The 14,527-nt window shown below is 51.7% G+C and overlaps 1 protein-coding gene across 1 annotated transcript in view; it reads right to left on the bottom strand.

Annotated features, from left to right (window-relative positions):
• Positions 1-11,770: 11,770 nt before the first annotated feature.
• Positions 11,771-14,527, bottom strand: part of PSMD1 (proteasome 26S subunit, non-ATPase 1) — a 98,700-nt gene continuing 95,943 nt past the window's right edge. Inside the window, exons 24-25 of the mRNA XM_062193382.1 lie at positions 13,775-13,930; positions 11,771-11,997 (exon numbers count right to left, since the gene is read on the bottom strand). Coding sequence (XP_062049366.1) covers positions 13,784-13,930 — 147 coding nt within the window. The 3' untranslated portion in view covers positions 11,771-11,997; positions 13,775-13,783. The remainder of the gene's footprint in view (positions 11,998-13,774; positions 13,931-14,527) is intronic.

Here is a 14,527-nt window from a genome sequence, read left to right as displayed (position 1 = left end):
GGGACCAACACAGGGAGAGTTCTGGATCAGCACGTGGTGCCTCCACCCTCGCTTCCGCCCTAGTGAACAAGACACTGCCAGGCTCCAGCAGGAAGCGTGGTCTCCACTCTACCCCGCCGTGGTCACTGTCAGCGACCAAGCCACGTCGGCTGCAATCAAAACTCCTCTTACAACCGCGGTCTCTTAAGCCTCCTCCGTGGCGCAAAACTCATCTCTCCAGGGACGGCCGCCATGATTCCTCTCCACGACTCACCCCCTTCACGCCCCCGCCCTGCCAGGGCACCCCACCTTTCTTCTGGGAGGCCCCCGTCTTCGCTCCGTGCCGTAGCAGAGCGCCACGGACCGAGTGTCTCAAGCAACACACTTCTGCGGCCTCACAGTCCGAGTTCAAGGTGTCCCAGGTGTGGTTTCTCCAGAGGCCCCCTCGCTGGCTCACGGGTGGCTGCCCTCTCGCTGGGTGCCCACACGGTTGTCCCTGGTCTGTGGTCTCTGCTGTCCCTGCTCCAATCTCCTGATAGCGACAAGAGTCAGACCGGATGCCTCATTTATGTCAATCACCTCTTTAAGGGCCCCCTCTCTGGAGCCACATGGGGGCGGGGTTATGGCTTCCACTACAGGATTCTGGAGGGAGACAACTCTGCCTGTGACACCCCTGCCCCGGGGGCTCCTCTTTATTTATTTATTTATTTGTAAGTCAGAATTACAAAGAGAGAGGGTAGAGGAGAGAGAGACACAGAGGCAGGCAGATCTTCCATCCTCTGATTCACTCCAAGATCCAGGGCTGGGCCAGGCTGAAGCCAGGAGCCCAGAGCCCAAGCACTCAGACCATCTTCCACTGCTTTCTTTTCTTTCTCTCTCTTTTTTAAGATTTATTTTTTATTTATTTGAAAGAGTTACAGAGAGAGATAGAGCCAGAGAGAGGTCTTCCATCTGCTGGTTCACTCTCCAAATGACCACAAAGGCCGGAGCTGTGCTGATATGAAGCCAGGAGCCAGGAGCTTCCAGGTCTCCCACACAGGTGCAGGGGCCCAAGGACTTGGGCCATCTTCTGCTGCTTTCCCAGGCCATAGCAGGGAGCTGGATGGGAAGTGGAGCAGCCAGGACTCGAACCAGCGCCCATATGGGATGCCGGTGCTGCAGGCTAGGGCTATAACCTGCTGCGTCACAGTGCTGGTCCCCCAAGGCTCCTCTTGATGTGCTCTTTGGGTATTAAATACCAGAACTTCTACTCCAGGTAGTTTGTGTGTGGCTTGGGCAAAGCAGAGAACTTACTGCTCGTGGAATGTCATGGTCTGGAGGTCCAGCCCTCAGGCGATCCAGTCCACTTTTTTTTTTTTTTTAAGATTTATTTATTTGAGACTTACAGAGGGAGGGAGAGAGAGAGAGAGAGAGAGAGAGAGGTCTTCCATTCACTGGTTCACTCCCCAAATGGCCACAACGGCTGAAGCTGAGCTGATCCGAAGCCAGGAGCCAAGAGCTTCTTCTGGGTCTCCCACGCGGGTGCAGGAACCCAAGGATTTACACCATCTTCCACGGCCTTCCCAGGCCATTAGCAGAGAGCTGGATCAGAAGTGGAGCAGCCGGTGCCTATATCAGACGCCTGCACGGAGGCTTAACCTACTACGCCACAGCACTGCTCCTCCACCCCCTCACCAGCCACCTCTTAACTCAGCTTCCTCTGGGTTGGAGCCACTCAGGCTGCCTATGGGAAAAGGGGGCAGTGGGAGAGTCAAAAAGAGAGGTCCCCACAACTGGAACTGGTGTCCTGGCGTCATGGTTTGCTGGCTTGGCTTGGCCTGGTGGGAGAAAGAGAGAGACTCTTCCATCAGCTGGTTCACTCCCCAAATGGCTGCAACAGCCCGGGCTGGGCAAGGTGGAAGCCAGGAGCCAGGAGCTTTTTCCGGGTCTCCCATGTGGGTGCAGGGGCCCCAGGACTTGGGTCATCTTCCACTCGCTGCTTTCCCAGGCCATAGCAGAGAGCTGGATCAGAAGCAGAGCGGCTGGGGCTCCAGCAGGTGCTCATACGGGATGCCAGGTGTTGGAAGCTGGGGCTTAACCACATCGATCCCTAAGCACTGAAGACTACAGCGCCTCCTACCCAGCTGCTTCTCGTCCACACTGAAAATAAAAATCTCTAAGCCACAAAATCAGTGTAAGGAAGTCGAACAACTTGTTCATTTTTCCCAAAAAGATTACTTGAATTACAAATGTATGCTGATCAAATTATTTAAAGAGAAATGAAATTGTTCTTCCTGAGCCTGGGCTCCTGGCTCCAGCATGTGCTTCCCTGACCCTGCTGTCCTTGTGTGACCCTGGACTGTGGCTGTCCACACTCCGCCCTTGTTGCAGCTCAGGTGTTGCTGGGTTACTGAGCACGGTTCCCCCTGGAGGAGACTGGGCTGCCGTGCACCGGCCTCCATGGCTAGGGCTGCAGCCACGTAGAGGCACCGTTTGCTCCAGATACACACGGATCTCTCTGAGCCTCAGGCTGGGGCGCTTCCCGCGGTCACTGTCCTTGCCGGCTCTTGTGACCCCTTGGCTCTGTGGTGTGCCCAGTACAGGGCTCCAGGAAGGACAGCAAGAAATGTCCCCAAAAGGGGGGGGGGGTCCTGGCTATTCTTCCTACCCAGCTTCTTGATGGTGTGCCTGGATGACCCAAGTGCTTGGGCCCTGCCACCCACATGGGAGACCAGGATGGAATTCCTGGCTCTTGGTTTCTGCCTGGCCCAGCCTTGGCTGTTGTGGCCATTTGGGGACTGAACCAGTAGACAGAAGATCTCGCTCTGTCTCTTCTCCCTCTGTCTGTTGCTCTAAATAAGTAAATCTTAAAACCAAAAACGGGGGTGGAGACGGCCGTTCAGTGCAGCGGTTGAGGGTGACGCAGGCCACATCAGAGTGCCCAGTGCGAGTCCTGGCTCTGGTCTTGGGTCCCAATTCATTTCTTACTTGTGCACGTGCTATGAAGCAGCAGACGACGACTCAGGCATTCCAGTCTCTTCCACCCACGATGGAGACCCAGACTGAGTTTCTGGCTCCTGGCTTCTGCAGGCATTTGGGGAGTGAGCGAGTGGATGGGAGCTCTCTCTCTATTTGCCTTTGAAATTAATTAATTCAATTCAAGTGAGCTGCTGCTGGAGTTACACAAAGCAGAGTCCTTCCAGGTGGTGAACAGCGGTTGCCATGGTGAGTGCAGGAGCACCTGCAGGTGGGGAAGCCCGCAGGCCTGGCTCAGCATGCCACGCGTGGTGCAGAGCCCTGCCCAAGGAGCCGCCGCAGGCGGTGCACCCTGCTGCCGCCACGTGGTGCGCCCTGTTCCTGGGAGCTCTCCTTTGAGAAGCTGTTCCATCCCCGAGTGTTCGTACTCTGTCGGCGGTGAGCTCTGCCCCTCCCCTTTGCTGATGTCTGCTCTTGGAGGGGTCCTGGGATCCTCGTTGGTCCTGTATGCACACCCCATCTGAATAGCAAGGAATTCAGCTCTTCTGGAAGCAGCTTTGCACAGGTGATGGTCTCAGAACCCTCGGTAGCAGAATTATCTGGCTGGATTCTTGGGTTAGACTCCAAATTGGCAAAGCACGGCCACGGTGGTTAAGAAATAAGCAAAACCAGGCCGGCGCCATGGCTCAACAGGCTAATCCTCCGCCTTGCGGCGCCGGCACACCGGGTTCTAGTCCCGGTTGGGGCGCCGGATTCTGTCCCGGTTACCCCTCTTCCAGGCCAGCTCTCTGCTGTGGCCAGGGAGTGCAGTGGAGGATGGCCCAAGTGCTTGGGCCCTGCACCCCATGGGAGACCAGAAGCACCTGGCTCCTGCCTTCGGATCAGTGCGGTGCACCAGCCGCGGCGGCCATTGGAGGGTGAACCAACGGCAAAAGGAAGACCTTTCTCTCTGTCTCTCTGTCTCTCTCTCACTGTCCACTCCGCCTGTCAAAAAAAAAAAAAAAAAAAAAACCCAAAAGACAGGTTTTGTAGTTAGACCAGGGTTTGAATTCTAGTCCCATGACATCTACGTACCCTTAACATCTCTAAGTATCTCTCTTTTCTTTAAGATTTATTTATTTATTTGAAAGGCAGAGAGAAAGAAATCTTCCATCTGCTGGTTCATTCCCCAAATGGCTGCAATGGCTGGGCCGATCCAAAGCCAGGAGCCGGGAGCTCCATCTGGGTCTCCCACGTGGGTGCAGGGGCCCAAGCACTCAGGCCATCTTCTGTTGCTTTCCCAGGAGCATCAGCAGGGAGCTGGATTAGAAGTGGAGCAGCCGGGACTTGAACCGGCGCCCATGTGGGATGCAGGCACTGCAAGTGGCAGTTTAACCCACTGTGCCATAGTGTCAGTCCCAAGTCTCATTTTTTAAATCTGTAAAATGGAAACAGTAATATTTAACTTATGGTAGAACTATGAGGTTTAATGACAGTCAGGTGGGGAGAGGGAGTGAGGGGCCCCATGCCTAGCACACAGGACCTAAACGCAATAATGCCACTGTGCCCCACGCATCTGCCCATCCAACGATCTTCGCCCAGTGCCTGCAACGACTCAGGAACTGCTCGAGGCACGAGGAATACGGCAGTCACCAACAACTGCCTTGTCCTCACTGGTGTTTACGTGCCGATTGGTGAATCAGACAATGAACGAATAAACCTACGAGTGTGGTGCTTCATAGTGCCCTGGGGAAAAGCCAGCCGGGGTAAGGCACCACGAGCCTCCCCAGAGCCAAAGCAATGGCCGTCTCACGGCCCATGAGCACGGTTCCGTCAGCGAGGGACTACACACAGTGTGGTGGTCTCATAAGATGGTCAGGAGCTGAACAACTCCCGCCCACGAAGTGGCTCGTGGCCGTTGTTTGTGGTGATGCCGCAAGCGGTAGAAACACAGGGCAGACGGGCACGTGCAGGCCTCCTGCACGCGGCTGCTCCTGGCTGACACAGTTACTATACTTGGCCGTCTTACGCTGTATTCCTTGTACTTAGGAAAATCACCATGAGTGTTACGCAGGCAGGCAACAGCCTCACTCATCTTTTTTAAAAAAGATCTCTTTATTTGAAAGGTAGAGTGACAGATGAAAAGAGGCAGAGAGAGACAGAGAGAATCTTCCATCTGTTGGTATACTACCCCCAAATGCCCAGGGCTGGGCCAGACTGAAGCCAGGAGCCAGGAGATCCATCTTGCTTGGTCTCCAACATGGATGGCAGGGACCCAAGCACTTGAGCCATCTCCCACTGCTTTCCCAGAGGCATTAGCAGGGAGCTGGATCAGACGCGGGGCAGCCGGGACTGGAACCGGCGCCTATATGGGATGGTGGTATCGCCTGCAGTACTTTAACTCACTGTACTACAGCGCCGGCCACAGCTGCGTTCATCTTGTGCTGTCTCTTAATTGCATGGTTTTCTCTTGTGCTTCATTTGATGTTGTGCTGCTTTGTTCATCACGACCCCAACGCATAGGAACCCCACTACTGCTGCCAGTGGGAGGCCGCATGGCCCAGGCGTGTGCTGGGCCGTACCATGGAGGCTGGCGCTCGCAGGGAAACCACCTGACAATGACTCTTTCAGAACCTGCAGCGTTGCTAGCGACACACGACTGCATTTAACCTGAAACTGTCAGGCGGAGACTTTGGGGCTGGCCCATAAGGAGCTTACTTATAGGTGGGTGGTCCGACACGCTCACACAGGACAGCGCTGGGCCCGGATGAGGAGCAGTTACTGGGGTGACCATGAAGTGTAAGGGAATCCCCCCACCCGGCCCCCAGAACAGGGAGTTTGCTTCGGGACTCACTGCCAGCTCCTGTTCTGCTGTCCCAAGCCAGCCCTGGGGTAAGCCGTGGCCGCTCGTAACCCTCTCATGTCAGGGCTTCTGGGAGATGATGGCACCAGGCAGAGGCTGCTCACGCCGGGTCGTGGGAAGTTCGCCATGGGAAAAAAGCTGATTCCAGTCCAGCTCTTCGCCAAGTCTTGGCTCGGCACATGCCCAAGACCTTTAAAGGTAATTATCTCCCGGATGCAATCTTACTACACATAAATAACTCACTGCTTTGGAAAACACTGAGTGTGCACACACTGGAGGAACTGCCTGGGGCCCAATGCCCGTCTCCCGGCGGCTGGTGCTGCTGCTGCTGCTGGCCCCCGAGGAGCCACCTTGACGTCGGCGCGTGGAGCAGGCTGTGGACACAGGCCAGGCGGGACGTCTCCCCCTGGGTCAGCTGAAGCAATGCCAGGGAACTGAGAGACCAGAGACCGGCTTCATGAAAGGTGAACCGGACACTGACCGAGCCCCTTCTCTGCTTCAGCCTGGGTGCGTGCCTGCTGGGGCGCCACCGGGTGTGCCCACACACCTGCAGCCACTTCTTAGGGCAGTGGTGAGCCATGAGGTGGCACCTGTGGCTCTTCCTAGTGGTCAGCATGCAATTAGTCATTCTGTAATCCCCACAGTATTACAGAGAGCACCAGGGGGCAGAATCAGGGTCTGAGGCCAAAGTCCTTGATTTTCCCAATGTATGCATTGCCTTGGAACAGCCCCCACAGCTCTAACCGGAAAGAACAAGAGTGGAGAAGGAAGCTGGATCCTAAAAACAGCAGAAGAGCATTTGCTAAGGAATTCTCTGGAAAACAGAAGTGTTGTCTCATTTAAAGAAGGGAGGGGAGGTGTCGGGGGCAAAGCCACAAGAACTTCACCCCCCCCATTCTTCCTGACTTCTCAGGCCAGGTATAGATTCCCCAGGACCCATCTCGCCGGTGCATACACAGGATAGGGGGCATTTTCAAGAGACCAAACAACTGTGGGAGCATGTGCACTGCAGGGAGACTGAGAAGAGACAGGCAGCACCCAGATGGAGTCTCCCAAGAACACAGCTGCCTATGTGACCCCATGCGATGGTGAACATGCGGGGGGGGGGGGGTGGACCAGGCAATAAAAGATAATATGGGGAGAGAATAATAGGGGGAAATACTGGGTCCTTAGAAAGCAGAGAACCTGGTTCAGCACGGTGGGAGAAACCAGAGAGGACTTCTTTTAGAACTAAGCTCTAAACCATTACAAGTGGTCCCTGAAAGGATGGTTCACCTTACAATTTTTTGATTTTTTTAAAGATTTATTTACTTATTTGAAAAACAGAGTTCAAGAGAGAGAAAATCTTCCGTCCGCTGGTTTACTCTTCAAATGGCCACTGCGGCTGGAGCGAGGAGCTTCCTTTGGGTCTTCCACATGGATGCAGGGACCCAACCACTTGGGCTGTCTTCCACTGCATTCTCAGGCCACGAGCAGGGAGCTGGATCGGAAGAGGAGTAGCTGGGACTTGAACCGGTGCCCACATGGGATGTTAACACCGCAGGCAGGGGCTTAAGCTACTAAGCCACAGTGATGGCCCCAGAATTTTATGAGTTTACAACGGGGTAAAAGCAATGTACATTCAGCAGAAACCCTACTTTGAACGTTCATCTTTTCCTGGGCTAGTGTGGGGCTGGCGAGCAGCGCCTGTGGCACCATCAGTGCCGGTGCTCTGCAGTGCTGTCGCTACCGAGGTCTGGGAGGCCGGGCAGAGGGTGGGCATTCCTGACGTGGGATGTTCTCACCTACGGATGGGTTGTGGGGATGCCGCCTCACTGTGCGTGGAGAAGCCCCTGGAGATTCACTCGTGACGCGCAGGTGGTGGAGTCAGTGGCGTGTGCAGAGGCCAGGGGCCAGGACACCTGGGCCTCTGCCAGGGAGAGGCTGCAGCCGGCAGCAAACGCCTTGCAGAGCCTCGAACACGCACTGAAGAGCTGGGTTTTATTCAACAAGGAAGCACGGGAAGATTTTAAGCGGGGGTCTATTACATGGTTTGCACCTTAGAAAGACCGATTTGGGCCAAGTCAGAAGGCAGAGAGATAACCAGATGCTTTGAGGTGGGGGTGGAGAGTAGTGGGGTAGAGAATGGGTGAGTCACGGGTGAAACCAGCGGTTCCACGCGTGGGCAAGCAGAGGGCCAGAGGAGGGAGGGGGCGGGAAGGGTGCTTGGTGTCAGGTGCACACAGGATGCCGAGAGGCTGCAACGTGCGTCAGCTCAGCGGGAAGGCGAAGATGTGGCGTCTTAGCACAAAGTTGGAGACTGTAGGTAGGTGTGGGCTGGGTGACGTTACCTGGAGAAAAAGCCGACTCACTAAGTGATGCTCCAGTAAGTGCCGTTTGTTAAAGGAAGGGGAGCTGGGGCAGTAGGAACCTGTGCCACGGAAGCCAAGCAAGTATTTTTGGGAAGTCAGCAGTCCACGCTGGAAGACCAAGCCATTCCGCTGCACCATTTCTCTGCCGAGCATTCTACTCGCCTTGGGCTCTGGGACTGCGCGGTGACGTCGCCTGGTGCGGCTGCCACTCTGCGCTATTCTATTTCACCCGCGGTTTCTCTGCTCCTTGGGTACTTCTCAAGGCTGATCTCTAGGAAATCTTCTAGAAAAAAAGATCAGCCAGGAAAAGTAGAGCATCTCACTACCATCCGAATGGAGTGGGCGTTTTACTTTACAGTTTGCACTGTTTACAGCGGTTAAGCTTCCCAATATTTAATTTTTAATTTTTTTTTTTTTGACAGGCAGAGTGGACAGTGAGAGAGAGAGAGAGACAGAGAGAAAGGTCTTCCTTTTGCCGTTGGTTCACCCTCCAATGGCCGCCGCGGTAGCGTGCTGCGGCCGGCGCACCGCGCTATTCCGATGGCAGGAGCCAGGTGCTTCTCCTGGTCTCCCATGGGGTGCAGGGCCCAAAGACTCGGGCCATCCTCCACTGCTCTCCCTGGCGACAGCAGAGAGCTGGCCTGGAAGAGGGGCAACCGGGACAGAATCCGGTGCCCCGACCGGGACTAGAACCTGGTGTGCTGGCACCGCAAGGTGGAGGATTAGCCTGTTGAGCCGCGGCGCTGGCCAGCTTCCCAATATTTAAATTCCAATCTGCACTACCCACGCTGCTGCACCCTGGAGCTCAATCTATTATTCTGGAGAGAATGTACTGAATTTGGCAAGCAGCCAGTGAAATGTACCACCCGCCCCAGACTTCACAATTTTGGACACTGCCATCATTGAGAGACTTCTGTTTTTTAAACATCTCGTATATTAAGGGAAATGTTACGAGATAAGTGTCTGAAATGCAAGCAATGTTAAGAGCTTGAACAGGAAGGACATAGCTAATGAGGCCAGGAAATGAGATAATCTCTTTTACAGAATCATCTGATATTGAGGAAACAAGGAATTTACAAAGGAGGGGAGACAATGAGATTAACCAATGCGTGGAGCCATCCTTTGGATCCATAACCTTTAGACCTGGACCTAACAAGGCTGTGGCTGACAAATGTATTAGGGCTGATCTGTCCAGAGGTTTGTTTGCCCTGCCAGACACAGAGGCTGCGTTCTAAATTAAGAAGTGAAAAAGAATCAAGGTGGGAACAGAGGGCCATTCATGTGTAATTCTGAGAGCTACCTACTTTACTTATACAGGATTGAAGACCACAAGACAACACAAAACTCTTCAAACCCAGCTCTTATTTATTCTCACCTCCTGGTAAATCAGCAAGACTCACTTCATATGCCAGAACACAAGGGATGGGGGAGTTGTCAGAATAACAACCTATGCCACTGCTTCTCCACGACGAGCATCATGGTCAAAACTTTACTGTCAGTGGGGCTGGCACTGTGCTGCAGTGGGTTAAGCCACTACCTGACACTGGAATCCCGTATGGATGCTGGTTTGAGTCCCAGCTACTCCACTTCCGATTCAGCTTCCTGCTAATGTGCCTGGGTAAGCCGTAGAAGATGACCCAAGTGCTTGGACCCCCTGCCACACACATGGGAGACTCAGAGGAAGCTCCTGTCTTTGGCCTGGCCCAGCTCTGGTTGTTGTGCCCATTTGGGGAGTGAACCAACAGAACATTCGCTGTCTCTCCTTCTTTCTCTGTAACTCTTTCAAGTGAGTAAATCTTAAAAAAATTTTTTTTTGTCATCAAAACTCACTAACCTGTAATCCTGCACTTTACTGCTGTAAACTTTTTCTTTTTTTAGATACAGAAAGACAGAGACAGAGAAGGTCCCACCAGCTGTTTCACTCCTGATGCCTGCAATGGCCAGGGCTGGGGCCCTGAGCTGGGAGCGGGCAATGGCAGGAACCCCAATTCTTTGGGTTATCACCACTGCCTCCCAGGGTGCATGGTAACAAGAAAGTGGAATCAGAAGCTAGAGCTAAGAATGGGATCCAGGTGCCTTCATATGGGAAGTAGGCATCCTAACCAGTGTCTTACCTGCCAGGTCAAACATTGCCCCTATACTTTTTTTTTTTTTTTTTTTTAAAGATTTTATTTATTTGAGAGAGTTAGAGAGAGAGAGGTAGAGACAGAGAAAGAGAGGTCTTCCATCTGCTGATTCACTCCCCAAATGACCACAACGGCCAGAGCTGAGCTGCTTTGAAGCCAGGAGCCAGGAGCTTCCTCGGAGTCTCACATGTAGGTCCAGGGGCCCAAGGACCTGGAGGGCCATCCTCTACTGCTTTCCCAGGCAACAGCAGAGAGCTGGAAAAGAAGTAGAGCGGCTGGGACTCAAACCAGCGCCCATATGGGATGCTGGTGCTTCAGGCCAGGGCTTTTTTTTTTTTTAATTAATTAATTAATTTGAAAGAGTTACACAGAGAGAGAGGAGAGGAAGAGAGGAAGAGAGGAAGAGAGGAAGAGAGGAAGAGAGAGAGAGAGAGAGAGAGAGAGTCTTCCGTCCGATGGTTCACTCTCCAGATGGCCACAAATGTCGGAGCTATGCCAATCCGAAGCCAGAAGCCAGGAGCCAGGAGCTTCTTCCAGGACTCCCATGCGGGTGCAGGGGCCCAAGCATGTGGGATCTTCTACTGCTTTCCCAGGCCACAGCAGAGAGCTTGATTAGAAGAGGAGCAGCCGGGAATAGAACCAGCGCCCATATGGGATGCTGGCGCTTCAGGCCAGGGCTTTACCCTGCTGTGCCACAACACTGGCCCCATGTCCCTATACTTTTAATTATTTTTAAAAAACATAAAAAATTAAAAAAAAAAACAGTGGATAAGAGGAAAGGGAAAAGGTACATTATCAGATCCTGTGACTAAATGAAATTAAGCAATTTGTATCTATTATCCATAACAAGGTCAAAAGCAGGAAGCAATAGGTAAAGGTTATTAAAAGCTTCTGAGCTGTCTGAACATACAATTTCCTTCGGTCACAAAACAGTTTTCTTCAGTGAGTGCTGGCCCCATCCTCTGTCCCTTTCAAAACACTGCAGAGAATTCTTCAGGTATTGAGTAAGATTTGGTTTGTTTGTCATTATTTTCAAGCAGTCTTTAAATTTAAGAAAAGCTTAATTTTTCCGCCAATATGAAAGTCATGCATCCTCCAAAAATCAAGGATTTAGCTCTTTGGATTGAGGCATTTGGGGGGTAGGGATTAAATCTATTAAAAATGCAGGCTGGGGAACCAGTGCTGCGGTGTAGCGGGTAAAGCTGCTACCTGCAGCACTGGCATCCCATATGGGTGCCGGTTCGAGTCCTGGCTGCTCCACTTCCTATCCAGCTCTCTGCTATGGCCTGGGAAAGCAGTAGAAGATGTCCCAAATTGCTTGGGCCCCTGCACCCACGTGAGAGACCCGGAAGAAGCTCCTGCCTCCTGGCTTCATGATTGGGCCATTTCAGTCATTTGGGGAGTGAAGCAGTGGACGGAAGACCTTTCTCTCTGTCTCTCCCTCTCTGTAACTCTACCTCTCAAATAAATAAAATAGATAAATCTTTAAAAAAAACAATGCAGGCTGCAGAAAAAAGTCTTATCCATCAGGAGAGTTTAATATATTTATTTGAAAACCAGGTTCTGTGAAAGAGCACACTGAATAGCCACGTATCTTCTTCCAACCACAGTCGTGGAGGCCAGGTTCTCCGGGTCAGCGCAGCGGCAATGGTACATGCATCGGGTAGCGGGTCTCAGCACAAGGTTGCTCAGAGGCATGTCCCACAGGAGCCCAGACAAGCTTCTTCAGGTGAGCAATGAGATCCTAGGAGAGGGAAGGGTGCAGTGGAAGCTGCAGTCATTCTTTATTTCAAAAACCTTTTGTTACGACCAGCCACTACAATCTAAAACTAGCCCCACACTCTGCCTCTGCAGTCTATGACAGTTTATGCCAAGACAAAGTGTAGTTTTCAAACGCTCAAGGACTAAATATTTTATTCTTTTTTTAAAAAACAAGAATCCAATTTTCAACCGTACACCTCTAAACCACTTTTCAGTTCACTGCTCTGAAAGACACAAGTGGAGGTTTCACTAAGAGTTTGTGAAAGGCTGAAAACTCTGATGGAGACTGAGTGATCGCGAGGGCTTACAGGTGCTGGGTGGGCATCACTTAGGACACCACCAAGGCTGAAAGACAATTTTCAAAGGCAAGGTTAAATGGCACAGAAGGAAAAACAAGTCTCCTCTCTCTGAGGCCCAATCGTATGGGCTTCCTGAGGCATGAATATGCTTCCTTACCAATGGTTAAGGTTTTTGCCTCAACATTTACTGAGATTTCTGTAAAGTTCTCATTGAAGGCTAATTAGTGTATAATACTGTGCCAGATTTGCAAGAATGTAAATAAACAACACTGGTTTTATTTTCTTTGAAGAATGTAATACATTAATATTTGTTTGAAAATGTGTTTGTGCTAGAGCAGAATTAGGTAATCGTGATGTTCACGTGTCTTCAAATACGTGATACCCATTCAGCAGCAACAGAACTAAGACAATTACTTCATGCAATTCTATTATTCTGATCTTTTGCCTCTAAAGACCCCGTCCAACAGTGCTGGAAACACTGGCATAACAACCTTTTCCAACTGGACAAAGCTCTGTGCTGTAGTCAAACTGATCCCAAAGTCCCTGTGAGCACCATGTCTTAAATACACTGGAGTGTTCCACAGTTCCATTCATGAATCATGTTAAGACTTGTAGTGCCAAGAGTATTGAAAAAGAAGAAAGGAGAGAGAAAAATCAATGAGAAGTCTAAGTCTATACCTGTGCTTCCCAAAAATGTGCAGTGTGGACCAGTGCCCGTCCAAAAACTAACTGATCCACAACAAGGAGTTTTACACTGGACTGTAATCACTTTATCACAAAGCCAACCATGCAGTTCAGCTGATTTCTTAAATAAATAAATAAATGAGAGGTAGAGAGACAAAGAAAGAGAGCTCTCTCTGGTTGGTTCACTTCCCAAATGTCTACAACAGCTGGACCTGGGCTGAGGTCAAAGCTGGGAGTCTGGAACTCAGTCCAGGTCCCCCATCTCAGTGGCAGGAACCTAATTACAGCTGCCTCCCAGGGTCTGCATTAGCAGGAGGCTGGAGCAAGGAGCCAGAGCAGGGTACGAAACCCAGGTACTTCAACATCGGTCAAACACACGACCTCTAGCGGACGCTGTGTGAGAACGTCTTCAACGAAAGCACTGAGTAGATTTCCATTCTGGAGCAAGCTCTCCTCGCAGATTTGTGAAAACAGTTTGCACAATACCCACTCTGAACAGCAATGGTAGCAGAGGTTTGAGTCACAGAAAAAAGATAAAGGAATCAACTGTGATGTAGGCAGAAACGGGGCAAGATTGAACACTGTTTAGATACGCGAGGGGAATTCACAAAGTTCAGGGAACTGCACATTATCTTTTACTTCTCTTTGTCCATAAGCTGTGAACCCCCCTCACGTAAGGATTAGGCACAAAAGGAAGGGAAAAGAGGAGACAATGTCCTCTCGCGAAACACTGTGGAGTCTGGATGAAGCGGTTCCCTCGAGCAATCTGCCGCGCACCTCTGGTCCTTAGTCATCGATGTACTCGAAAGGCTCTGGGGGCTCCGGCTCTTGCTCCTCCTCTTCAATCTTCGGGCCGTGTGCCGCCACCGGCTCCACCAGCTCCTCGGAGTCCTCACTGGTGTCCTTCAGGATGATGATGCCGCCGATGGAGAGCTGTGGACAGGGAAAGCAAAGGAGCGCAAGCTCCACTGACCCTTCAGGACCGCTCTGCTCATCTGGGTGCACACCTAAGTGCTGGAACGACTTGAGTGCCTTGGAAGTCAAAAACTGAGGTAGAACTAGATACTGTGCTCTGTAAGGAGCACCTGCAAACTGACCAGGGGCTCTGGCGGAGCAGCAAGGAATGCTGCTCTACCTGGAAGACCATCCCATCTGAAAAGAACTTTATTCATTTTCATCTGCTTGCAAGGCAGAGTGACAGAAACAGAGAGAGAGAGAGAGACAGACAGACAGAGAGAGGGAGGGAGGGATTTTTCATCCATCGGTTTACTTCCCAAATGCCTACAACAGCTAGGAACTCCAAAGAGGTCTCCCACATGGGTGACAGGGGTCCAAGAACTTGAACCATTATCTAAGGACTCCCAGCATGCATCAGCACTAAGCGTAATTGGAAGTAGAGCTGCCAGGACCCAAACTGGCACTCCAACATGGGGTGTGGGCATCCCAAGCAGTGGCTTAACACGCCACTCACCATCCCAATTTTTTTTTTTTTAGTTATTTGATTAGGGCCGGTGCTGTGGTGTAGCAGGT

This window comes from Lepus europaeus, chromosome 1 (genome assembly GCF_033115175.1).
Source record: "Lepus europaeus isolate LE1 chromosome 1, mLepTim1.pri, whole genome shotgun sequence".
In the NCBI taxonomy this organism is placed as follows: Eukaryota; Metazoa; Chordata; class Mammalia; order Lagomorpha; family Leporidae; genus Lepus; species Lepus europaeus.
Note: the sequence above shows the minus strand (reverse complement) of the source record. Positions and strands in the feature narration are given on the sequence as shown.